The following is a 26,882-nucleotide window of genomic DNA, read 5'->3' as shown; positions in this document are numbered from 1 at the left end:
CCGTAAATACACAGGGCTACTGAGATGACGCTCTCATATTTCGCTGGTGAGGTACTGCATCGGGTATTTAATGAAACTGAAAAACGTTGTAATGTAAGATTCCATTGAATGGCCCCAGATTACCTTTCACTTTTACAATTGAAGGACAAACTTTCTATGTATTTCACCTCTACATTGCCCAATATAAGCAAATCCAATGGCAAAATGTATTTCCTTTCAAAAAAATCCAGAGCCATTTCTGGAACTAGCATCATAATAAAAATAATATTTTACCTGAGTATTGATACCTCTTCCGAAGTGATCTGTTGATACATAGGGTAGGTGAGTTTGCAACTATGAAAGTTAAAATCTAAAACGTATTTTTAGAATTCAAACATGGGAGTACCTTTGTAAATGTCATAGGAGTATCCATAGGGAAATATAATTTCGTGCCTGTTACATGTTTTGAGAAAGATTTTTTAATTTTTTCTACTTAGTCCCGCTATAAACGAACCAATTTATTAGGAATAGTTGGTAGGCCTTTGTGAATACAAGGGTGTTCCATTTTCAAAAGAAGCACAGGTAAAACCATAGCTAATCTCGCAAGCACCCTGGTGTTTGTACAAACTACAGTGTATTTTGATAGCAAGATATATTTACTGGAAGTCTGGTCATGAACCTTAATTATGCTCATAAGAAATTACATGTTACGCAATCGCAGTTTATAAAGCATACAGTTCTGTAGGAATTTCTATTACGTATTCTAGGCTTCTCATCCCACTACAGTAACATGTAGCATATCTTTTAATTAGGTTAAAAAAAACAACTACATGTATCTATTTATGAAACTACATGTATCATAAAATGTTTTAATTATATGCGTCCAAAACAAAGATCCTTGAATAGCATTTACAAACATTTCTGCTGGACTGAAATATAAGTGATCTTTTACCAAGGATTTGTAGCCAGGTAAATCAACAATCATTGAAATACCTTCCATGCACTATTGTCCGAGATTCTGAATGCTTTGAATCAATATGAGGGTTATGGATCAATATCATCAATGACGTTCCTGAAAATGTACTGTTTCCAATGAATCTATCCGAATGATATTTTGCTTTCATATATTTTATTTTTACATTTTGATAAATTTGTCTTCGTCAGGAATTAGGTTTGTTTTTGTTTGTTTTTGTTTAACGTCCTATTAACAGCAAGGGTCATTTAAAGACGTGCCAGGTTTTGGAGGTGGAAGAAAGCCGGAATACCCGAAGAAAAACCACCGGCCTACGGTCAGTACCTGGCAACTGCCCCACGTAGGTTTCGAACAACCCAGTGGTGGAGGGCTAGTGATAAAGTGTCGGTACACCTTAACCACGCGGCCACCGCGGCCCCGGCCAATGTTCATGATGTCTAAGAAAAAATGCAGCCATGCGCAAAGAAACAAAGAGGGTGTCAAAGAACACGTCGAACACAAGTATGGGCTCATGTCTACCTTGTTAGCGTCTCGTCCCCAGAATCTGCTTCCAGGCTTCGTCAGGAAAGATAATGCATTAAGCTTATACAAGCTTATCTTCATCTTTCGCAAATTTGTTTATAAAGCTATATCTAATAGGCTGTATGACTATATGCCTTACATAATTGATTATAATTGTATCGATTAAACATGTGATGAATTGTTGAATTGTAATAATTTTCAACTGCCGTTCCGTTTAATTTTGTACTCCCAAATTCAATAAAAACGTTCATTGTTTGTCATGTGGTCAACGATTTGCACGGAGATCAACCTAATAACAAACCCTTATACCAGTCAATTGGAGTATGTTCAAAACAATGAATGATTGTCTTCAATATATATATATAAAAGGACACTTAAATATTGCATCATCATAAATCTATTTTACACATATATACAATTCCATACAATTGATGTACTATACACACGAAATAGCGAGTACTCTTATGAAAGAGTTCTGATTTAATTGGAATAGTGTCTTGTCCCACGTTACAAATGACATTAATATTAATTAGGATTATTGTATCACTATGTCATATCTTATTCCGGATCTATAGCTGCTAGTTGTACATGTAGTTAAAACGAAAAAATGACCATGATTCTCATCGGGCTGTTCAGTGCTTGTATGACCTAGAGATGACCTTCTATCACCGCCATTTACCGGTACGTTGCATTTTCTGGACCCCCTTGGATCCTGCTTCATGTTGCTGTGGCCAAAATTACTCCATTTATCTGTAGTATGTATATGTAAATTGTTAGTATATTAGGTTAGGCGGATCGGCAGGATCTATAGGTAATATTGTATATGAAAATATAGTGTACTAAAAGTTTTGATCTTATTTCACCTCTTTGTCTTGATTTATATCCATGTTTTTAACACGTCTACTGCTTCTATAATATAGTGTTTCCGTGTAAGGAGGATTTTATATACAAGCCACGTTACCGACACACTTGATTTAGATCAAATTCATGTTAACGATACACTTGATATTATATCCAATCCATGTCACCGACACGCTTGATTTTGCATCTAGTCCATGGTACCGGCACGCTTGAATTTACATCCAATCCATGTTACCAACACGCTTGATTGTTGATACATCTCCGTATTTCTTAGTGAGACTGACTAGACGGCTTTTATACTCGCAGATGTTTACATAGCAACCCTGAAATAAAACAATAACTAAATCAATCTGTATATTGTTATAAATAAACGATATAGGCAATACCATTGGTATTCAAATGTAAATTATATTGGTTGTTATGGTATAGATAAAAATATTGCAATCTAGAAAGCTTGTAAGACTATGGATATTATTATAAGGGAGCATCAACAAAGCAGAAATATCGGTGAACACAAACCAAATTTAAACATGATTTTGTGTTTGGTGTTTGTTTGTTTGTTTGTTGTTTTTTTTTGTTTTTTTTTTTTTTTGTTATATATACGTTTAAAGGTTTACCTGAAAGTGACGTTCACCACTTCCATATGTAAAAGCATTCCGACTGTGTGCCATTCTCCTGTTGTTGAAAGCAACTAAATCTCCCGGCTTGAGTCGGACTTCATTCTGAATTTCGTAAGGAAAAACGGAAACTAAGATAAACAAGGATGGATAGTATTGCAACAGCAATACAAAGTCCCCTGCCTGAACCAGGAGTGCAACTATTTATTTCCCATTTTCTAAACTACGTGTTATACTGATCACGTATACCAAGTTTCGTTAAAATCGGAGTAGTACTTTAGGATTGTCCGGACACGCCTCAACCAATGAGAAGCCGGCAGCAATTTTGAAAAATGTTTTTTTTTCGAGAGGAAAAATTGGGATGCACAACTACTTGTTATACTGATCATGTATACCAAGTTTCGTTAAAATCGGAGTAGTACTTTAGGAGAAGTTGTCCGGACAAGTCTCAACCAATGAGAAGTCGGCGGCCATTTTGGAAATTGGTTTTTCGAAATAAAAAATGTTGGATGCACAACTACATGTTATACTGATCATGCATACCAAGTTTCGTTAAAATCGGAGTAGTACTTTAGGATTGTCCGGACACGCCTCAACCAATGAGAAGCCGGCAGCAATTTTGAAAAATGTTTTTTTTTTCGAGAGGAAAAATTGGGATGCACAACTACTTGTTATACTGATCATGTATACCAAGTTTCGTTAAAATCGGAGTAGTACTTTAGGAGAAGTTGTCCGGACAAGTCTCAACCAATGAGAAGTCGGCGGCCATTTTGGAAATTGGTTTTTCGAAATAAAAAATGTTGGATGCACAACTACATGTTATACTGATCATGTATACCAAGTTTCATTAAAATCGGAGTAGTACTTTAGGAGAAGTTGTCCGGACAAGTCTCAACCAATGAGAAGTCGGCGGCCATTTTGGAAATTGGTTTTTCGAGAAAAAAAATGTTGGATGCACAACTACATGTTATACTTATCATGTATACCAAGTTTCATTAAAATCGGAGTAGTACTTTAGAAGGAGTTGTCCGGACAAATATTGCGTGACAGACAGACGGACGGACGGTAAACCTATAGTCCCCCCGTTTTTCAAACGGCAGGGGACTTATTACCGACATTAAAAGTAAGTGATGTAACCTAAGGAGGAAACTGTAGTATTATACAAGTAGCAGATCACGGTATCGTCTAAGGACAACTGTCGTATTATACAAGTAGCTGATCGTGGTATATCATCTAAGTAGGTAACCCGTAGTATTATCCAATATTGGATTTCGATATTACCTATCTAATATAGGTAAATTGTGGTATTATCGAGTAACAGATCGTGGTATAACTTATTTAAAGTAGATACAGTAGTATTATCTAGCACCTGGCCTCGGTATTTCATAAGTAGGTAAACTGTGGTATTATCCAAGTTGTACAATGTATATATAGGTATTACCTATGTAGGTTAACTGTGGTATTATCCAAGTTGTACAATGTATATATAGGTATTACCTATGTAGGTTAACTGTGGTATTATCCAAGTTGTACAATGTATATATAGGTATTACCTAAGTAGGTTAACTGTGGTATTATCCAAGTTTTATATATCGGTATTACCTGTGGGGGTTAACTAGTATTATGCAAGTTGTATATATCGGTATTACCTATGTAGGTAACTAGTATAATTCAAGACAGCTGGTCGGCCCTTCGGTGGTATTACCGATATAGATAAAATGTAGTATTTTCGTATTATCAAATCATAGCATTATCTAAGTAAACTAATATTATCCAAGTAGTAGATCAGAGATTTTTCAAGGTACGGATATCTGGAATAGTAACTGGATTTGCTTTTACTAAGAACACAAACTTTTGTGTGGAAGTTGGAAATGGCTCTTGCAAACAACTGGTACGCCCTGTAATAGTCGGCTACGTCATCCTGCAATAAACAAAAGAACATCTGTTATATATGATATACTGTTGTATCAGTGTGTTAACAGTATCATTCAGTATTTAAAATCATGTAAAACATACTTCCAAAATAGACATTATTGAAACTTAACTACAGTGTAGAAGCGTTTTATTCATTTGAGATATAACTGAAAATTAATGTGTGTCCTCTAACATAATTAAATTATCATTCATATATCCTAGAGTATAGCATATGAAAAATGTGGGTTGTTAATTCATGCTTTACAGAGAATAAAATCTGTTCTTACCTCTGGGACCTCCAATACGCCAACTACACCTGGGTTCCAAAAGACTCCAATTACCTTATGAAGTAATATAATCACAATGATATGCAAGAAATTAGTATGACTGACAGGAAATAATATGCCCTTAATCTAACGCACGATAAATGTATATTGTGTGCATTTCTTTTTCTTATTGATTGGTTCTTTAGTTTTTCGGTGAGTTTCAATGCTTAAAACAAAAAGAGCAAACAAACACAAACTTATATTTTCAAGCTGAAATAGTGAATAAATGACTAATAAAACAATCTTTCACAAAAACTTGCGAAATCAGTTAATATGACAATACACTTAGAATAGTCAATCATACAACTGCCATCCATTTACATGCAGTACTACGTACAGCTATCTTACATTATATCTTAGCGGTTGGTCAGTACAATATTGGCCACTCGTCCCTCTCGATGAATGTACACGACATTCCACTTTAAACCTTTATTCGAAAGACCGACTTACAGTTAAATATATCTCAATAAAATATCATCTCGCGCAAGATCACCAACTCAAAATGATCAAACTCAAAGCACTTACCTTCTCAGTAGGGATTATTTCCAATAGCTCTACTAAAGTGAGTATGACAGTTTAAATAAATAAATAAATTCGTTACCTCAATTTGATTTGGAGGGTAAGTTTTTGTGTACAGATGAACGAATCATGTGTTTCGTTGGTTAGTGATTAGTGCATTATTGTATGAATTAATACCGGACTGTATATAACCATACCTCTTCCTCGTTGTTCAGGTTGATGATTGGTCTTTGGATCAGCAGGTGTATTGGTTCATCTCTGTGTAAGCAATACAAATAAAAACCAGTTATATTTATTATAAGTTTAACCAACAACATATAAACATATCAACAGCAAAAGTAACAGTCAATATATACGGGTTGTCTCCAAGTAACGTTTATTCTGCTAGATACACTTCAAGAACCGTATCATCGTGTTAGAATTTCTGTCTACCTCACAGAAGAGCGAAAGTATACCATGCGTTATTAACTTCCCCCATAATACCTTTACCTGTTATTCGGCAATGGCTGGATGCAAGCTTATGTATATGTGCAATAACTACAATTATAGAGGTCATTGTTGGGACTAATTAAAACATTAATATTCATTCTTGCTCTTCTCTTACAGGTTCAACCCGTTATTGAATATAAGGAAACAAATGTTCTTCATAAACCAGGTACGAATGCAGTTAGCACCACCATTCTGTTAAGGAAGAGAACCGACCACAGTAGACTATGTTCGTTGCTAATTCATTTCATACTTCCGTTTTGTTGTCAAATATAATATATTTTTACCGGGTATACAAGATTCAAAGTTAATTTGTTAAAATCCTAGAAATTGATTTATTCATGAAGTCTATTCTTGCCTTGATTCATGGTCCCTGACAAACGTACACGGGACAGAACAAAGCGTTTTAAACTCAGTTGGACTTGTGTGTCGGAATTCTTCACAAACTGCAAACATGTCGACAAAGATAGTTTCTCCTCCAAGGAGACTGTCATCAAATCTGAAATTAAATTGAAATATAAACTTTATTTTAAAACAACTGTAGAACTGGAGTACCCACGTGGTCGGCCAGGCGACCCCATAACGTTCACGTCCAATCAAAGAATCGAACCCTGGCCGCCTAGGTGAACGGCAAGTATTACCAATGGTCTACTCGACCATCCATTTAATTTCAATACCGAAAATATACCAAATATAAACATGTACATAAAACGAAATCAAATATATGGTTAAATTTGCTAACTTAAGCATAAATCCCGAATTCTTTTAAAGGGGGTTGGTAGTGTCAAATGATTTCCTTTTTACATTAACATACAGTTTTTGCAAACATGTTTGCTCTATCTGGTATTTTGTCAGCACTAACGCAAATGTCAGATATCAAGGGTCAATGACAATATCTGGTCGTTAACAAAAAAACTTCGTAAAATTATGTCATTAGAAAAATGAAATGTTGCACCATTATATATGAAATTAGTGATTTTTTTAATGTTTTTATTTACCTGAAATCTACAGAAACGATTATCATACACAAATTACAATCCTGAAGTTTCCATCAGTTACTTTGCAAGAAATTACTTTAGGCAATGAAGAAACTGTATTCCAGGGGCTGACTCGTAATATGGCAAATCCATATGGAACTGTAACTTAGTCCGCGTGTAAGCCAAATTAGTTGGATCCTCCATAACGATGACGTCATAGATCTGCAAGCAATTTTTTTTAAACTTGATTGCTTAAGATTACGTCACCAATTTCTATACGTGTTTTTTATTTGTGGATTAAAAAAAAAAGACAAGATAAACTGAATTTACAGGAACAAGGAATAAAGAACAAAATGAATATATATATATATTGTCATTATCATTATTGCTACCAAGTAATAAGATTATAAAAAAATACATCTCCGGTGTCATGTATGGCACTTTAAATTTCTCGTCAAAAATAGTATCAAATAGTAAATAATTTAAAGAATGAATTGTTAAAACCGTTAACATGGTGACACATAGTTGAATAATTAAACATTATATCAAAAATATTAATATCATTTCATTACGAAGCGATACATAAACCAGTATACCTCTGCATTCTATCAAATATGTTTGTATATTCATTTTACTATAAGCCAGCCTAATATCTAACTCAATATAATGGAACTGTGGTTTTCTTGGCGAAAAACTGCACTGCAACATCCATACAAGCGATTTATCAATAGGTAGGTAAGTCACTGTCTATTGCCCCATAAACTGTCGGATTAGTCAGGGTTTGTATTAATACCATACCTTTCCATACGTATTATCAAGAAGTGGCGCCAAGTGTTTTGGAATGAACTGCAAATCAAAGGGAAAATTTAGTTTTAGATGTCTGATATTACCTGGAAACAATTAAATAATAAATTCAAACTTTATTCCACAAAGGTTAAGAAGCATTCCCAAAATGGGAATATTGGTGGTATAAATGATCTCCATATGGACGATATCTATATGTGTATAGGGACCACGGAACCAAGTGATTTCCCATAGACGGTTATGTTAACGTATACCACTGTACTGCTTAAATGGAGTTTTCAACACTGGTCCAGTAGCCATAATTTTGAAGTATGTCATCTCGGAAACCTCTAAATAGAATGATAAAAGATTCTACCAATTTGAACTTTTTTTTTTATATGGGGCCACCATCTTGTATTGAATTCAGCACCAAAAATTCATCTAAATTTACAACAAAATACACACTTGATTAACTCCCCCTGACAAAACAGGCTAGCAAAAAAATCACTTTTTTTCTACTTATTTTACATCTACATGTATTGCCCAACCCACACATAAAACTTTGGAAACTTCTCTCACCTAAATATCCTATCAGTAGGCCCCGATGCATTCACCTTCCTGTTAAATCTTCTGCCCAAACGGGGAAAACCCACAATCTATTTTTGATTTGGTTCTGTGGTCCCTATAGCTTTTTCCGTTATATGTCATATTTGCTGTGTATGCACCTGATGTCTGTACTGGCCACAAGTTTATGTGATATTGCGAGAAAAGAATACTTCATTTACCTCTGTTAACATGTTACTTGTTGTAGGAACTTCGTTAACCATTGCTAGTCCATGTTCATTTATATCTTTCAGCCACCTAAAAACATTGAAACGTTAATGACGAGGATATCATCGAACAAGAAACTGTCACACAGCATCATCCTACAGAATCGGTATTCTCATTCATTTTTGTTAACATATTAAAGTAATAGATACAATTGAAATGCTATTATTTTGTAAATTGCATTTCATGTTTTTTTTGTTTTTTTTGGGTTTTTTTATTTGTTTTTTGTTTTTTGCCAATGATCAGCAATGTTTTGTGTAAATGATGTATTTATGATTAACAATGTTATATATAAGGTAGCACACCACAGTAAGACAGCCTGGCCATGAGCAATTTTTTTGTTAAGCAAATAACTCCTGTATTATGATATGCATAAAAAATGAAAAAATAAATGTACACTATAATTGGTATATTCAGTATGAAGTAGTACATACAGGCTTCACATTTATTAAAACAAAAATCAATAAATTGGTTCCGGATTTTAAATATCCGGATTTTCCGACGGGTGTTTACACAGGAAATTTAGTTTTGCCTACAGCGCAAAATGGCAGCCCACAGAAAAGGTAAGATAGCGGAAAAACTTAATTTACAACATATGTCCAAACAAGATTGATTCTGTCTTTGGGATAGAGATATTTAATTTTAAATAGGTTTCAGAAAAAAAATTGTGTAGAGAATTGTGCCATTTTGGGTCAAATATCATAATATTTTGCAATTTTTGAGAATTTTTTAAGCTGTTACCATGGTATTCACAGCTCTAAAAATCACAGAAAATATCAGTTTACTTATCCTTCAGAGCTCTATTAAAATTGCAAATGTTGTACAGATTTCAAATATATATACTTTATTAGAGGTCATATGTAAGGTTAACTGGCAATGTTTACATATCTAAAACATGTGCCATATTTTTCAGAATTTGGCATTTTTACTGTACACTGCTACCTTATAAGGGCTGAAAAATGTTATTTTTTGGAAATTGTGCTTAATTATGCTTGATTAAGCTTCATTTTAATTCATTATTGCTCAAAAATGCATAAAAACAATCTAAAACTTGTTTATTATCTGGCTTGTGATGTTAGAGGAATCAAGGGAGGTAACTCGCATATCTACCCATTTTAAGGGTGGGTTAATTAAGCATAATGTTAATGAGTCAGTGTAAATTGAAAAGATATTCTATGTTTTATAACAAACCCAATATAACTTATTGGGTATCTAACAAACCATATAGAATGAATTCTGGTTAGTTTTACCTGATTTATTACCCCGTATCCATGGAAACTATTACAGTAAGTGTTATTTTTTGAAATATTTGGTGAAACCATTATTTTCAGTTTATGTATACAATGGTAAGCATGTAATTTCAATGGCTTGAGTGTACGGTTGATGCAATATTGTCAATTATGGTCATTCACTTAGGTAAAGCAGAAAAAATAGCATTTTCCGCATAAAATGAGATCAGCGGACACTTTCATATGATCATTGGTACATATCTGAATAACCGGGGTGGAAACAGATGATTGTGATGTCATAGGCATGACATTTTGAAATCTTGGATGTCATGCCATGATTTATCAGTTAGAATATTGCATGTGTTGCTAAGCTGAGGTTTGGAAAGGAATTTGGTTATTAATTATGACACCATTGAGTATGTATGACGTCATAGATACCATCTGATGACATCATAGTTACTGATGACGTCATGGTAACTATGACGTCATATTACAAGGCTAAATTTGATAGTTGTATAGTATTTTTTGCTTGATTACATGCACAGAGACTCAAAGTACCACATTCAACTCAAAACACAACTTTATTCAAGAGATATACAGAATTATGGGAGTTTTCATCTTTAAAATTACCTCCCCTTATTACTGGATTGGGAGAAAAAGTTGTCAAAATACACCTCTCAGGGAAATCAGCAATACTCGGTGACTATTAAAGATACACAGTAACCGGATATGTCATTTTGTTCGTCGAACATGTTCTAGACATTCATGGGGCTTTTAGTAAAATTAGAATTTAAAAAAGTGATGTATAAGGTAGCACACCACAGTAAGACAGCCTGGCCATGAGCAATTTTTTTGTTAAGCAAATAACTCCTGTATTATGATATGCATAAAAAATGAAAAAATAAATGTACACTATAATTGGTATATTCAGTATGAAGTAGTACATACAGGCTTCACATTTATTAAAACAAAAATCAATAAATTGGTTCCGGATTTTAAATATCCGGATTTTCCGACGGGTGTTTACACAGGAAATTTAGTTTTGCCTACAGCGCAAAATGGCAGCCCACAGAAAAGGTAAGATAGCGGAAAAACTTAATTTACAACATATGTCCAAACAAGATTGATTCTGTCTTTGGGATAGAGATATTTAATTTTAAATAGGTTTCAGAAAAAAAATTGTGTAGAGAATTGTGCCATTTTGGGTCAAATATCATAATATTTTGCAATTTTTGAGAATTTTTTAAGCTGTTACCATGGTATTCACAGCTCTAAAAATCACAGAAAATATCAGTTTACTTATCCTTCAGAGCTCTATTAAAATTGCAAATGTTGTACAGATTTCAAATATATATACTTTATTAGAGGTCATATGTAAGGTTAACTGGCAATGTTTACATATCTAAAACATGTGCCATATTTTTCAGAATTTGGCATTTTTACTGTACACTGCTACCTATATATACAAAGATGGCAGTTTAGATTGCTAGAAAAAGGATCATCAGATGATTAACATTTTCGGCTTCAAAATGCAAGTAAATTAATGTCAAATGCGTTGGAAAGAAAAAAAATAATTATTTCAATTTCCGATAAACTACTAACCCTAGAAAATATTCGGCCTCCGACTTCCAACCACAGGCATAATATCATATCTTATCCTAATAACTTACGGGAAAATGGAGAAATTTCAAATTTAAATATACTGACCCTTATTATAGGGTTGATGTATAGATTTGTATCCTTTTCTTTTCTGTGTTTAATTCTCGACCTCTAAGTATATAAAAGTACATACTCGAAGGTGTGATAGACTTTTCAATGCCTCAACATCAGACACGATATCATTCATATCAGCGACCATGAACTTTTAGCCTACTTTCGTATGTCTACGTGAGTAGTTGCATTGTACTTCTCTCTTGATAACACGTCATCTCTTGACAATTATCTAACAGTTCAATGACAGATTAAAGCAAAGTACTAACCTTTAAAGGTGAGGTGCTTACCTGTAAAGGTGACGTGCTTACCTGTAAATGTTAATCACTTATTGTGAACGCGAAGTACTTACCTGTAAAGGTGAAGTGCTTACCTGTATAGGTGAAGTGCTTACCTGTAAACGTAATTACTTATTGTGAACGCGAAGTACTTACCTATAAACATATTTTTCATCAGCTTCACAGTCAGCCCACTTGACACACGGCAATGAAGACTGAATCAAAAAAAAATTGCTGTGCTAGTACACATATACATGCTACCAGTATGGTTAAATTGCGTAAACTCGCGAAATATTTTATATTTACAATTCATATTTACTGGAAGAAAGGTAAGTTAAGTCTGAATACAATGTCGGTTATGCATTTCAAATATGGACCTTAATACAAATGAAAAGGCAAAGATATTTTAATTTAATTTTGTTCGTTTGGGTGCGTTTTGAAAGTTCCTATTCATGTTTGTCAATAATTCATTACAGAAAAGCAAGTCAGTTACATTGTATTTTTTAAAAGCATATAAGGATTTGAAAACAAATATCGTGTTTAATTCATGAACAACGTCCCGTGCTTTAGCTTGACCTCAGTCGATTTTATAGTATCTATACACTATCTTCTACATGAACAGCCTTATACATACATGATAGCAGTTTACATTGATATCTAAAAGATTAGATTATTTGTTTTGTCACAGAGTGAAAGATGCACTAAAAGTAATACCTCTTTGTATAACGATGTCTTTATGGAAGTTTTTTTCTCTGCTAAACTGTTATGTGAGTAACAATACTTCCTCAGAAAAGCTGAAGCAAACTCTCCAGTGTGGTCATCATCCCAATCTATCTGCACTCTGCCTTTTTCTGGAACAGTTGTCGTAAAATCCATATCATTTCACAGTCTTCAGATACATTTTACCTGAAAAGTCTGGAACTGGAATTGACCTGAGAATGAGGTCAATTTCACATCAAGAAATGTTTATCTCAGCTTTACGAGTAAATTTCAGGTCAATTTGACAGGTGAAATGATGTCAATTTGATGAAAATTTTCACTTTCAATGTCCTCAATTTGACCTGAATTGACAAGAAGAAGACATCTTGCCTGTGTATATAAGAATTCAAATTTTTCAATTGACCGAGATTTTTCAGACTTTTTTTTTTTTTACTTATTCAAATTTTTTCATTTGTTAAAAGTACTCTTTTATATAAGTGATGTATTCAAATTAACGTTATGTTTAAATTCCTCATTCCATTGTTTTGATGGTAAATATGTACAATAGCGTTGAAACCCCATTCAAACATAGAAATTTACAAAATTATCCTGTTACAGCTATCTGTTGGAAGTCTGATTTTTAGGTGTTGTACCTTACCAGTTATTCTGACGCCCGTCGCTTTGATCTCAAGCGGTAGGTTGTCTATATCAATCAACACTTGGTTGACTGTGGTAGAATAACATTCTTGGCAAGGGCAATGATGCCTCAACCACACAGCATGGAATCTGGAAGTATATCCAGTCACATTGTAGACAAAGGATAAATGTTTGTGTGAATCATACAATGGGATTAGGACATTACATCCCAGTCACCCTTAAAAATTCATTAATTCATATATATGCACGCTTTATCGTATAAAATTATTGGTTTCCATTGGCAGACACAAACAATTTTTTTCTCAGAAGTGCTTGGTTTTGAGCAATTTATCTTTTTCTGCTTCACTATCCTTTTCGCATAATCGTTGATTTTCTGGCTTTTGTTATAAATGCAAAGTATCAATTTCTTAAGGCATCTTTGCTTAGTAATGATGGTAAATTCTTTTTCATTTTTGCATAAGCATTTCAATGTATTAAAACGTTAAAGTTATTGTTAATATAGTAAATCATGGTTTATTATTATAATTCGTTTTCTGTAACCTTTCGTACCTGGACTCACTGCCGTTATCCCATGCAATCTTTACATTATGTCCGCAGTCGCTTACACTGGCCGTTTCGGCAACTTTGTCAAAACTTGGTGTCTACAATAAAAGGATTTTCACTGTAACGTAACTCAGTCGCACTCTTAATTAACATCATCACGAGATCAAAATGAACAAAATCGATACTTACCCTAACTGAGAAAGATTGATGGCGTCCATGACGTCGACTGGCATTACAAGGTGGCGAAGTGATCAGGGGAACAGAAGGTCCTTGATAATAAAGACAGTTTGGTACATGCGAAAATATTTCTGAACGAAAATTGATTTTAAAATGTATGCATACATCATATGCGATGTTAAAAGCAATAACATTTTAGAGATAAAAGGTGCATTTTTTTCTTAAATGAAACATATAAAAATAAAACTAGAAATGGTCATGGGCAATTTGACGGTTTTTTGACAACTATGAGAAACTTGAGGCAGAAATGACCTTTATGTCATTGAATGAATGTCATCCATATCAACGAACGTTAACCCCCTGTGACCTTTAATGAAAGTCATGGTCATTTCTGTAAAACTACTTTGTAGACCTTTAACAAAGCGTGCTACTGACTGATTATCTGGTCTCCCAGCCTCCTGGCTTTGGGGAGTTGACGTTTGAAATAATAGGAATGATTGCGCAATCATGGAAATCATCGAAATTACATCGTTATAGATTAAAAATGAAAAAGTTAAAAATTTTGTGACTTTCGACCCAATGGCGGCCGTATTGGATTTCGGACGGACCCGAAAATAACAAGACTTTGTCAGGACCAATTCATTGTCATTTTATAAAATTTTATGCTAAATTCCACTGGTGCACTTGAAAAGAAGGTTAAACTGTGAATGATTGGCATACCCGTAAGATCAAAGGAAATTTTCAAAATGGAGGCCATATTGAATTTCGGAACTACCAGAAAATAATAAGACTTGGTCAGGACCAACTCATAGTCATTTTACAAAAGTTTGCGCTGATTCCCACTGGTGGAATTAAAAAGCCGTTTTAAATGTGCATGGTCGGTATACCCAAAAGATCAAAGGACATTTTCAAAATGGCGTACTATCTTAACGGCAAATATCTCAACAAAAAACTAAAGACGTCAAAATCATTAGAATTACATACTAAATGTACGTTGATCTAATAAGATTAAAAAAAGGTTAATTAGTCCAAGATGTATTCTGCAATAACATCGCTTCAAAGAGGCTGTAACTATAACGGTTGTTGATTTATTGACATTCTAAACTTTTTACGTATGACGTCATTGCGGTCATTTTTGATTTTTTGGCCAACATGGAAATGTTGCTTGACCGTCTTAAAACATAGGTCTACAGTATACTTTAAATCTATCATTTACCTATCAGGAAGTATAGAATCCACAATACCGGGAGAATAATAAAAACATAACAAAAACAATAGGTCTGTTCACCATCGGCAAAAATCCCTAATTCCTCACCTTTTTGCCCTGTAAATTGGACAGATGAGCATCTTGATATCACAGTCAGCAGACGCCTACGACAAAGACTCTTCAACATCTCGGGTGCTGTCCACAGCTCTGGCTGGATGATAACCGATAAATGACCAGGTGAATTTACCTTCTATAATATGCGCTGAAGTGATGTGTCGTCATTTGTGTTAATAATTTTTAAATGTACTACAATTTAAAAAAAAAAAGCCGTGTCGGTGTCTTTGTATCGCTTATATCACAGTCAAATATACTTACTGACGAATGAAAATCAGAAATGGAAGTTTTCTTGTTTTTTTTATAATCCGTTCTAACCATAGAATAATAGGCATATCAACAAGGTAGCATATATATCATTAAGCACTACGATAAAACCGTTAATACAGCAACGAATCGGCTAGGGGACGGTACATATGACCAAGGATAAACAAGGCACTGTATACATGTATATATAGATTAAAGTTAAAGTATCCATGTGACGGTAAAAAAAATCATGGAATAAAAGTCAAACACAGATCTGCTGTCTCCTTAGCACTTTCGCGACTACATCGTGCCGCTCTTCCCCTAGAACGGCACGATGTAGCCGCGAAAGTGCTAAGGAGACAGCAGATCTGTGTTAGACATTTCATTCCATTATATATACATATTTATATACACGTGTATATACAAAGTATTGTATCGGGAAACACACAAATTGACATAAAGAACAAGTAGAATGTATAAGGGCGAATGTCCGTGGGGAAAAACTTGGGGCTTGATTATTGATTCTAGTTTTTCTTCAATGTCTATTAAGACACTTTAGAAAGCCTCTGCAGTGAGCGCAACTTTAGTCGCCATAGAACTATGAGCTCATCTGAGGTCACCAAAGTGTTAGAATACATACGATCGCTCAGGAGGCCTCTACAAATCACTCGAACTATTAGACCTAATGCCTGCTATAAAAAAATGTATGAGAAACAACCTATGTATTACCCCCTCGGGAGCCTCGCCAATTCTTAGATTGATATAAAAGCATTGAGGTGAAACCGAATTATTCTTTACCTTCATTGAGCTCCCTTAATGTATAATAACCGAGACCGACATATTGCCAAGGTTAGTAAATATAACGGTGGGGGAAAGCACCATGCGATACACAAACAGCCAGGCTCCGCTGTGTTTATGAATATTGCTCAATAACAAGAGCCACAAATACAAAACAAACTATATTTAGTAACGAATAATATACTTTGCGTCTCATATCGAAAAAACTAACAGCAGTACTCGGCACACATCCCCGGTCCATATGTATAGGTATATGTGTGGAGAGTGGGTAAGGAATAAGTGTTAGTCATTACGTTGTTTACATATGCTTATGTATGTATGTGGGTATGTGGACATAAATAACTATAGTAGGTCACATCTGTATGAATGTCTAACTAATGAAGGTCATATATGTATGAATGTCTGACTATAGTAGGTCACATCTGTATGAATGTCTAACATCTGTATGAATGTCTAACTATAGTAGGTCAAATCTGTATGAATGTCTAACATCTGTATGAATGTCTAATAGTTGATCACATCTGTATGAATGTCTAAGTATAGTTGGTCACGACACCATTTTGTGGCCCCTTATGACATTAATAGAGTGGAGCCATTCAAAAATACCTGAATTTGTTTCTCACATCTTTCAACAGATCTGGTGTGATAGCCTGAATAACTCTCCGTGTACCAATAGCAGTAAAGGGGTTATTAAGATGGATAGGTCGGTATGTATATACATTGTATATATTATACACTGTCAATTAACACGGGTACACTCACTTCTATTCATGGGTCAAATGCTGGTAAAAGAAGACTTACTTGTTGAATATATGTTGTCTCCGGAGCTCTGCTGGTTATTGGTACTGAATAAATACAGAACCCAGAGTTGTAGTGGTGTATATTTCATCTATCCACGAACCATGTAGATTTCAGCTATAGATGTGTCCTCCCTCACCCATGTAGCCTCTCACTAGCTCGATACTACGATGGCCGATATCAGCCGCCACGTTACTCGCATTTATGTGACATAGTGTGATGCGAGTAACCTGGCATAGGCCAACTTACTGGACATGTTACTCTCATGTAATGCGAGTAATCTGACATAGTAAAACTCACATGGCATGTTACTCTCATGAGATGCGAGTAACCTGATATAGGCAAAATCACTTGACAGGCTACTAGCGTGTGTTGCGAGTAACTGTACACAGTCGCGAAGGAAATGACTGTACACTCACAAAACCCATTAACATTCAAGTGTATAGTTTTACTAGACCTTTCAAAAGAGGCTATAATGGTGACTGTCGAATGTCTACGCATTTTGTTTGCCAATCTGTGGTATGTATATACAATGGAGCTCGTGTAGTCTAGTCAATTCACGATTTGACCACAGACTAATTGCAACAGAATTTCTTTTTGATTTTTTCCTGTAGATTTGCATATTTATGTGGTAGAAAAATGTCCCTGAAAATCTAAATTTGGGGAAATGGTTTTATTCACCAAACAGAATTGAGGAAATAAGAGAAATTGCTTAATTGACCAAATTTGAAGCCCGATATAATATTCTTGAGTGACATTGGACAAGAGATTTTGTATGCAACACAAATAATCAAAGATAGATTTTAATTTGCTATGTTATTGTGAAGCACATGTTAACCCTGGAATGTTAATGAGTTTTGCATGTGTATTGTCACCTACTAAAATATGTTGCGAACAATTACCCGTATCACATGAGAGTAACCCGTCATGTGATTTTTACTACGTAAGGTTACTGGCATCTCATGAGAGTAACCCGTCTTGTGATTGTTACCACGTCAGGTTACTGGCATCTCATGAGAGTAACCCGTCGTGTGATTTTTACTACGTCAGGTTACTCGCATCTCATGAGAGTAACCAGTCATGTAATTTTTACTATGTCAGGTTACTCGCATCTCATGAGAGTAACCCGTCATGTGATTTTACTACGTCAGGTTACTGGCATCTCATGAGAGTAACCCGTCTTGTGATTGTTACCACGTCAGGTTACTGGCATCTCATGAGAGTAACCCGTCGTGTGATTTTTACTACGTCAGGTTACTCGCATCTCATGAGAGTAACCCGTCATGTAATTTTTACTATGTCAGGTTACTCGCATCTCATGAGAGTAACCCGTCATGTGATTTTTACTACGTCAGGTTACTTAAGAAATAATTAACGGTTATTCGTGTATTGTTGCAGGATATACAACGAGGACGAGGATATTTTGCAATTAAATTAATAACGAAGGCCGCAGGCCTGAGTTATTAATTAAAATTGCAAAATATCCGAGTCCGAGTTGTATATCCTGCAACAATACACGAGTCAAAGTTGATTATTTCTATTCTATCATGTGCAGTTTAGTTCTGAGATCGACCTCTTTCTAATAGAAAAACAGCAAAGAAACCCCGAGAAAACCTTGTAATTTATTTCTTGAGTATTGCATTATTTGTTGATGAAATATACAGGCAATACAGTACTACGATCAATGCATCTATCATATGGCATTGATTTTGAAAATAAAAAAAAAAAGGGATAAAAAAAAAGGGAAAAAAAAAGAAAAAGGGGGGGGGGGGGGGGGGGGCCTCCGTAGGATTCGAACTCGCGTCGTGATATATAAAATTGTAACAGCCGTGACTCACGACCGTGTATTATTGGCACGAGCGTGTATTATTGGCACGAGCGTAGTAGTATAGGTGTCTCTTTAACCCCAACCTGGCCTCTTTAACCCCAACTTCACCTACTTTAACCCAACACCTGCGTGACCTACATAGACCGGGAAAACCCCAGTATGACCCAGTCCCAACCTGACCTATCCCCAACATGACCTAGTATTGTTTTAATCCCAGCTTGACCTAGCCCCACAGAGACCTACTTTACCGTTTAAAAGATACGATATTTGTATAGTGTAGCATCAGATATATTTGTATCACAGGAGTAGAAGCAACATAGATTACATATTCTTCCCAGTTTTTCAAAGACCCGAGAGCTAGGTGAGTAACTTACTTTTATTAACTTATTTGTAATTATCTCAGTCTTATCTGCTATATCGTGACAAACACGTACTGGTTATACACAACTCAGTCAAGCGATATGCATGGTGTTTAAAGGTGTACACACAGCTGCCTAGTGAGTTAAAACCCAATGGATTTATTGCTACGGATTCTGAAATACAATTGGTTTGTTATAGTTTCAATGTACACACAAAGCAAACGAGTACGTGTTGTTATTACTGGCATTTCACTGCAGAGATACATATGTAAAACGAGTATGTAAACATTGTGAATACTCATCTTATTTCGTTTTTATAAGGGTCAAGCTACGAGCAAGTTACTGTTAAGAGTGGTGCCGTTTCCTAAATTTCATATGTATAAATGTCCATAGGATTACTAATATGCCACGTGTTGTTCATTATCTCTAGTGACATTTCACGCTGTGGTTTTACTATAAATATGGTATCAACCTATTGGTTGTTGATACTACATCACAAATACGGTGAATCCATCCGTGTATTTTTATATTTCATTTAGTTTATCAATGCACAGCTCAAACAAGATCCCTTCATATAAACATATGAATAGATTCCCATGTGTTTTTCATTATCTCGGGTAAGCACTTAACACAGTAGTGTCGTGCGCCTCCACTTGTAATTGGGGGTATCTTGTTACACACTCGGTTTTACGATAAGGCACTTAACGCTCCCCCAAATTTACATATCAGTCAAAACATGAAAGGGGCCTACGACGCGAAAATTATTTATACGGTCATATTTAAAATATTGGAGTTACTGTTCTTTGAACGTGTTCGTATTTTTTTCAGAATGAAACATTTTCCCGAATTAAAAGACATCGTGGATTCCTTCGATAATAGCGAGGAATTGGGAGAATTTGCCGAGATTACTGGATTCCTAGACGATCACTACGTGGAACAAAAACTCCTGGAATTGAAATGGAGAGAAATAGAAATGGAACTGGATTTACCACCACTACCAAAACGTCAAAGAATTGACCAGTATGGCGGCCAGCAACTACCCAGGCCTTACCACTTAGACAAAGTCAGAGAGAAACAGTTCAAAACAAAGACGGCCGTTGACATCAAATATCAGGTTCATTAAGACAAGGATTTTTGGAACAATAAAAAACTAAAAGATATACACGACGACATCCATGACATGTTTAAACATGTATTAGATGAAGCTAAAGATGGAGCAGCAGACAACGATGTGGGGAGTGTCCCCATCCATCATCCGAGTTTGGACAATGCTATCGTGGTTCCATTACATCCATTAGAAGAGCTTGATGCCGATCTTGTCATGGAACATGTCGAAAAGGTCCTGCAGAGTCACGAGGAGCTCGCCGTCACGGAAGGATTCGATATTGACATTGGCATTATCAACGTCCCCAAAAGGAGTGGTAGGAGACGGATTACGGACATATCCGGCAGAGATGATTCCATGACAAGATCGGCATCACGCTCTTCTAATGGATGTAATGGAACCACGATAGCATTGTCCAAACTCGGATGATGGATGGGGACACTCCCCACATCGTTGTCTGCTGCTCCATCTTTAGCTTCATCTAATACATGTTTAAACATGTCATGGATGTCGTCGTGTATATCTTTTAGTTTTTTATTGTTCCAAAAATCCTTGTCTAAATGAACCTGATATTTGATGTCAACGGCCGTCTTTGTTTTGAACTGTTTCTCTCTGACTTTGTCTAAGTGGTAAGGCCTGGGTAGTTGCTGGCCGCCATACTGGTCAATTCTTTGACGTTTTGGTAGTGGTGGTAAATCCAGTTCCATTTCTAATTCTCTCCATTTCAATTCCAGGAGTTTTTGTTTCACGTAGTGATCGTCTAGGAATCCAGTAATCTCGGCAAATTCTCCCAATTCCTCGCTATTATCGAAGGAATCCACGATGTCTTTTAATTCGGGAAAATGTTCCATTCTGAAAAAAATACGAACACGTTCAAAGAACAGTAACTCCAATATTTTAAATATGACCGTATAAATAATTTTCGCGTCGTAGGCCCCTTTCATGTTTTGACTGATATGTAAATTTGGGGGAGCGTTAAGTGCCTTATCGTAAAATCGAGTGTGTAACAAGATACCCCCAATTACAAGTGGAGGCGCACGACACTACTGTGTTAAGTGCTAACCCGAGATAATGAAAAACACATGGGAATCTATTCATATGTTTATATGAAGGGATCTTGTTTGAGCTGTGTATTGATAAACTAAATGAAATATAAAAATACACGGATGGATTCACCGTATTTGTGATGTAGTATCAACAACCAATAGGTTGATACCATATTTATAGTAAAACCACAGCGTGAAATGTCACTAGAGATAATGAACAACACGTGGCATATTAGTAATCCTATGGACATTGATACATATGAAATTTAGGAAACGGCACCACTCTTAACAGTAACTTGCTCGTAGCTTGACCCTTATAAAAACGAAATAAGACGAGTATTCACAATGTTTACATACTCGTTTTACATATGTATCTCTGCAGTGAAATGCCAGTAATAACAACACATATTCGTTTGCTTTGTGTGTACATTGAAACTATAACAAACCAATTGTATTTCAGAATCCGTAGTAATAAATCCATTGGGTTTTAACTCACTAGGCAGCTGTGTGTATACCTTTAAACACCATGCATATCGCTTGACTGAGTTGTGTATAATCAGTACGTGTTGGTCACGATATAGCAGATAAGACTGAGATAATTACAAATAAGTTAATAAAAGCATGTTGCTCAACTAGCTCTCGGGTCCTTGAAAAACGGGGAAGAATATGTAATCTATGTTGCTTCTACTCCTGTGATACAAATATATCTGATGCTACACTATACAAATCTCCTATCTTTTAAACGGTAAAGTAGGTCTCTGTGGGGCTAGGTCAAGCTGGGGTTAAAACATTTCTAGGTCAGGTTGGGGATAGGTCAGGTTGGGGCTGGGTCATACTGGGGTTTTCCCGGTCTATGTAGGTCATGCAGGTGTTGGGTTAAAGTAGGTGAAGTTGGGGTTAAAGAGGCCAGGTTGGGGTTAAAGAGACACCTATAATACTGAGCGTGGGTTATTGGAAAATAATACATGGTTTTAAACCAATCAAAACTGGCGTTGCATAGGAAACATGGTAGAATCGCTTCTCATGAGAGTAACCCGTCATGTGATTTTTACTACGTCAGGTTACTCGCATCTCATGAGAGTAACCCGTCATGTGATTTTTACTATGTCAAGTTACTCGCGTCACATAAATTGGAGTAACTTGAAGGCCGATATCGGCCATCGTACGATACACACTGGTAATGTATGTGTGTGTGTGTTGTATGTCGCTAGCTTTATTTTTACGAATGCAAAAGTTCATAATGATCAATTCAATTGCTTTTGACGGGTTAGAAATTGAAAATCGTTTATTTTGCTTATCGCCCTGTTAACAGTCATTTTCACGACAGTAGAAGCTGTAGTATCCACCTTACTGAACAATATCCGGATCAATGAGGGTAACGTGTATTGTCCGGTCTCTCTGGGGATCATTATCGATATTTTATGTAAATTTGTAACAGTGTAATCAGAATTCGTTACAATCAGGGCTGATTACATTTGTGTGTTGACATACCAAGACATTTTCATCAGCTTGAGAAATCCTCCATTTATCTGGTAATATGTCAAAAATCATTGTAGAATGGAGTGGGGTGGGGGGGTGGATAACAAAAAACAAAAACAGCATCAAAAACATATATATCCCTTTAATGCTTATACACATATAGCATTAAGATTGACTGTGTGACACTTCTGATCACTCATCGGTTCACATATTCCTGAAACAAGAAACAATATCAACATTGTAGTACAAAACAACCATATTCATATTGCATGATCGTAATAAGCGATACGTAATGGGTGTCTTCGGCAGTATGCTTCAGTGAGTTAGCACTATAGAGTCTCCATCAGTTCCGCGCTATCACAAAGAGATAAATACGGATATACCGCAGCTTCTCAAAGCACAAGCACTCACATACACGTGTTTCTCGCATGCAGGGGAGTTCATCCGTAAATAACGTTAAGGTGTTTAAAAAGACTTTTGTTATTTTTGATTTATGGTATTTTAAATACTCCGTTATTTAGTATTAAGCTTTCGTTCGTATGCACAAGTGCAGTTAAAACACATTGACTGATTATACATTAACGACATGAAATAATACATCACAACATTTAAGATTAAAACGAGTTAGAATATAGCCCTTTAGGATACTACTACATTACATTTGTATGTGTATGATAAGAACGGTTGTACGCTTTATCGTGTATTATTCTATTTTGTTAATTTTAAATTATTTAATTATTTCATTAATCATATTTATTTTATCTATATTACTTATGTGTTTTTGATTTATCCTATTTTTCTTTTTATTATTATTATTTATCTATTTTTTATTGATCAGTTTCTATATTCATTCATTTATCATCTTTTTTAATGTTTTTATATCAATGTTCAGGAGACGTTAAACCTCCAAATTTACATTATGTATTTATTTCATTTACCTATTTATTTATTCATTTCATTATTTTCTTTATTTACAGTATATTTATTTAACATTCGCTATATAATATCCTTTGACTTTGACGTAGACGTTAGCCCTGAGATTTTTAGTGTCGCTGTTGTTTCTCGAATGAACAATTCCGTGTCTAAGGTTGAGTTCGAAGCCTGGATTATATGTGGATCTACCTAATGGCTTCATCAATGATGCTCTGGAACACAGGCGCTTGCATAGAAAATGTGATTTTCAAAAAAAAAATATTTGACAGTGGTATGTGTAATCTGTAGATTACACATACCACTGTCATATCAAAAAAAAATTGAAAGTCATATTTTCTATGCAAGCGCCTGTGCTCTGGAAAGGTTGTTCAATAGTCACACAAGATATAACTTACCAGTAGTTTTTTTGTTTTGTTTTTAATCAGATGCAACCTGTACTATTATTCGGGGTTACTTAAGTCAGGAAGTGGAACATTCTTGACTGAGCATGTCAACTTAATTTTTTTTTTTTTTTTTTTTAATCAGATACAACCTGTAAGATTACTCGCGGTTACTTAAGTCAGGAAATGGAACATCCTTGACCGAGCAAGTCAACATGCTCGATGTCTTTGCTAGTCTCTGCTTATCATGGTGACGACAGCGTCGAAGTGTTGTTTAAACACACCTCAGTCCCAAATATCAACAAGACGTAAATAAATATTTCGTCTGTACCACTTTACAAAGTTCGCTTAATTTTTGTAATTGTCCCAACACAACAACAAAAAATAATGTTCACGTTAAATGAAATGATAGCATGTGAACCCTCAGCAGACGTTACATATTTGTTTCAATGTGACTTACTAATATCACATTTTATAAGAGCAGCAATATAAATATTGTGTCATTTTCTCCCAATCTGGGGATTCTAAACATTTACATAAACGAATATATGTATTATAACGTCACATCCATGTAGATGGTGTGTTGAGATCTGATATATTGTTATTATAATACATAACATGGAAATTCGTATGGGACGACTTCGTTCAAGATTGTTTTTTACTAAAAAGTAATTCCAATGCCCGAAATATGAAAACAAAACGTGCAAGATTGGCGTACTACTCGAGATTGCCAGTGTACCATGATATGATGCTATAACTATACTCGAGGGTTGTCGGAAACGACACTGGCACTTACTGAAAAACTAAGCTAAACAAAACTTTGAAGTCAAGTTACCAAGAATCAGAGTCACTGGACCTTGCCATTTTAATGATATGCTGTAATCACGGAAAGGTTGTCCGCTGTGTGATCTAGCTATACACCAAATTTGAGCAACACATCTTAACGAAAATCTTTCAGATGATGCTGATATTGTCGCCACCGAAAACGAAATAGAATCATACAGCCGTCGTCTTTCTAGAACTCGTCAAGGATGATATGGGTCTATATAAGGTGCGATCTCTAAGGGACGACGGAGGATTTTTTTTTTTAAAAAGTTAAAATCTGGATCCGATCGCGAGGTGCGATCGCCATAATTGAAATAAATGATTAATTTCAAGCTTGCGGATAAACAAAATGTTTACCTGGATGGCCTGTCGCTCTGCCCTGAGGTGTTTGACCGGGTAACCAGGTACAGTTTGGATCCCCTAGTTCAACTCCATTGGACACACCGTCCGAGTCCGAGTCATCCATACACAAATCATGTGTCCATACATGCCCAGAAGAGGCGAAGTCCTTTGCACACAAAAAAAGTTTTTTTTTTTTTTTTTTTTTTCAAATAAACAATAAATAATCTTCGTTTGTAGTGGAATGCTTCAAAATATAATCAATATGGTATAGCCTCTACATAGTAAGCGCTCGTGAAAACACCTCCGCTATTGGAACGTTTGACTTTGCACAGTCATAACACTATTCCAATTTTAAGATATCATTTGTTCGGGTTCTAAGATTTTTTTCCTGACAAAAATAAGGTCAGTAACCCAAGACGAGGCTGAGAATTGAATCCTAGTTGACATTATTGTTGAGTGCGATAATAGGATCTTCCAAGAAACGTATGACGTATCAATGGCAACTAGCACTTGGCAAACTCCTTTTTTCCCTTGTTGCTTACATTGATTTTCTATTCAGAAAAGACAACAAAATCCTCACCTTTTTATTTTCACGTTTAGATTTAAAGAAATGTATTAATCATGTTGATCTGGGTATTTGAAATAAAAGATTACTACAATCTAATACACATCAGCCGCTACCACGAGCATTACAAAGTAATCAAGGGGAAAACATGGATATCTTAACACAAAAAGTGATATAGAAATATTATTCAAGCACAAGTTTCCATTAAAAAAAACTAAAAACGGATAACAAATGTCGCCTACTTACGGTAAAATCAACAATACATGAATGTTTTTTTATCTTATTTAAGACATGATGTGGCCAATGCTAATAATAATTTCTCGTCGCTACCCCGACACCTATTTTTGGGAACGTTGCTTTACATAACAAAGGAGCTAGAAATAATTAATCTCTCGGAATATCCATCAAGTCTGCTGTTAAGGCTAACTTAAACAATTTTAGTGTTTAGATTAATGAAATTGTCACCAAAAACAATTAACTATTTTGTTTATTATAGTTATTCAAATTGTTATAACATAATAAATATTGAAATCGTATATTTACTACAAATACTTACCAAGCCAAACAGATTCCTATCTCCACCTCCGTATGGGTTGTAGTGCCCTACTCCCTTCCAATTACCTGTACCACCCGGGCAAGGGTTAGGGACGCTCTGCCCATTAGGTATGCTTTGTTGGTACTTCGGGTAGGCGACAGATACACCGAGTAACACGCAAAGTAAAACCTCTCGAAACATCATGTGAGCAGTTTGGTGTAAGTTGAAATAAATGACACTGTGT

The 26,882-nt window shown here is 35.3% G+C and overlaps 2 protein-coding genes across 3 annotated transcripts; both read right to left on the bottom strand.

The window, feature by feature from the left end:
• Window positions 1-1,853: 1,853 nt before the first annotated feature.
• On the bottom strand, window positions 1,854-17,592 carry LOC117327120 (gamma-butyrobetaine dioxygenase-like). Of its 2 annotated transcripts, XM_033883961.1 has the most exons (16): window positions 17,245-17,592; window positions 15,394-15,496; window positions 14,091-14,170; window positions 13,908-13,999; window positions 13,360-13,487; window positions 12,717-12,853; window positions 12,159-12,217; window positions 8,743-8,818; window positions 7,973-8,020; window positions 7,272-7,396; window positions 6,556-6,696; window positions 5,909-5,969; window positions 5,154-5,207; window positions 4,805-4,873; window positions 2,953-3,057; window positions 1,854-2,658 (listed from the first exon to the last, which is right to left on the bottom strand). In XM_033883961.1, exons 2-16 carry the CDS (start codon window positions 15,470-15,472, stop codon window positions 2,551-2,553), a joined length of 1,362 nt encoding a protein of 453 aa, XP_033739852.1. In that variant the 5' UTR covers window positions 15,473-15,496; window positions 17,245-17,592; the 3' UTR covers window positions 1,854-2,550. The 2 variants fall into 2 exon arrangements, with proteins under 2 accessions (XP_033739852.1, XP_033739853.1); XM_033883962.1 differs by lacking the exon at window positions 17,245-17,592 and having other exon boundaries at window positions 15,394-15,572.
• A 5,591-nt stretch (window positions 17,593-23,183) lies between these two features.
• Window positions 23,184-26,882, bottom strand: LOC117327127 (temptin-like). Its single transcript, XM_033883972.1, has 3 exons — window positions 26,660-26,882; window positions 25,554-25,704; window positions 23,184-23,272 (listed from the first exon to the last, which is right to left on the bottom strand). The coding sequence occupies exons 1-3, from the start codon at window positions 26,840-26,842 to the stop codon at window positions 23,208-23,210; spliced, it is 399 nt and encodes a 132-aa protein (XP_033739863.1). The 5' UTR covers window positions 26,843-26,882; the 3' UTR covers window positions 23,184-23,207.

Source organism: Pecten maximus, chromosome 5 (assembly GCF_902652985.1).
Source record: "Pecten maximus chromosome 5, xPecMax1.1, whole genome shotgun sequence".
NCBI lineage: Eukaryota > Metazoa > Mollusca > Bivalvia > Pectinida > Pectinidae > Pecten > Pecten maximus.
This window is presented reverse-complemented; position numbering and strand designations above follow the sequence as displayed.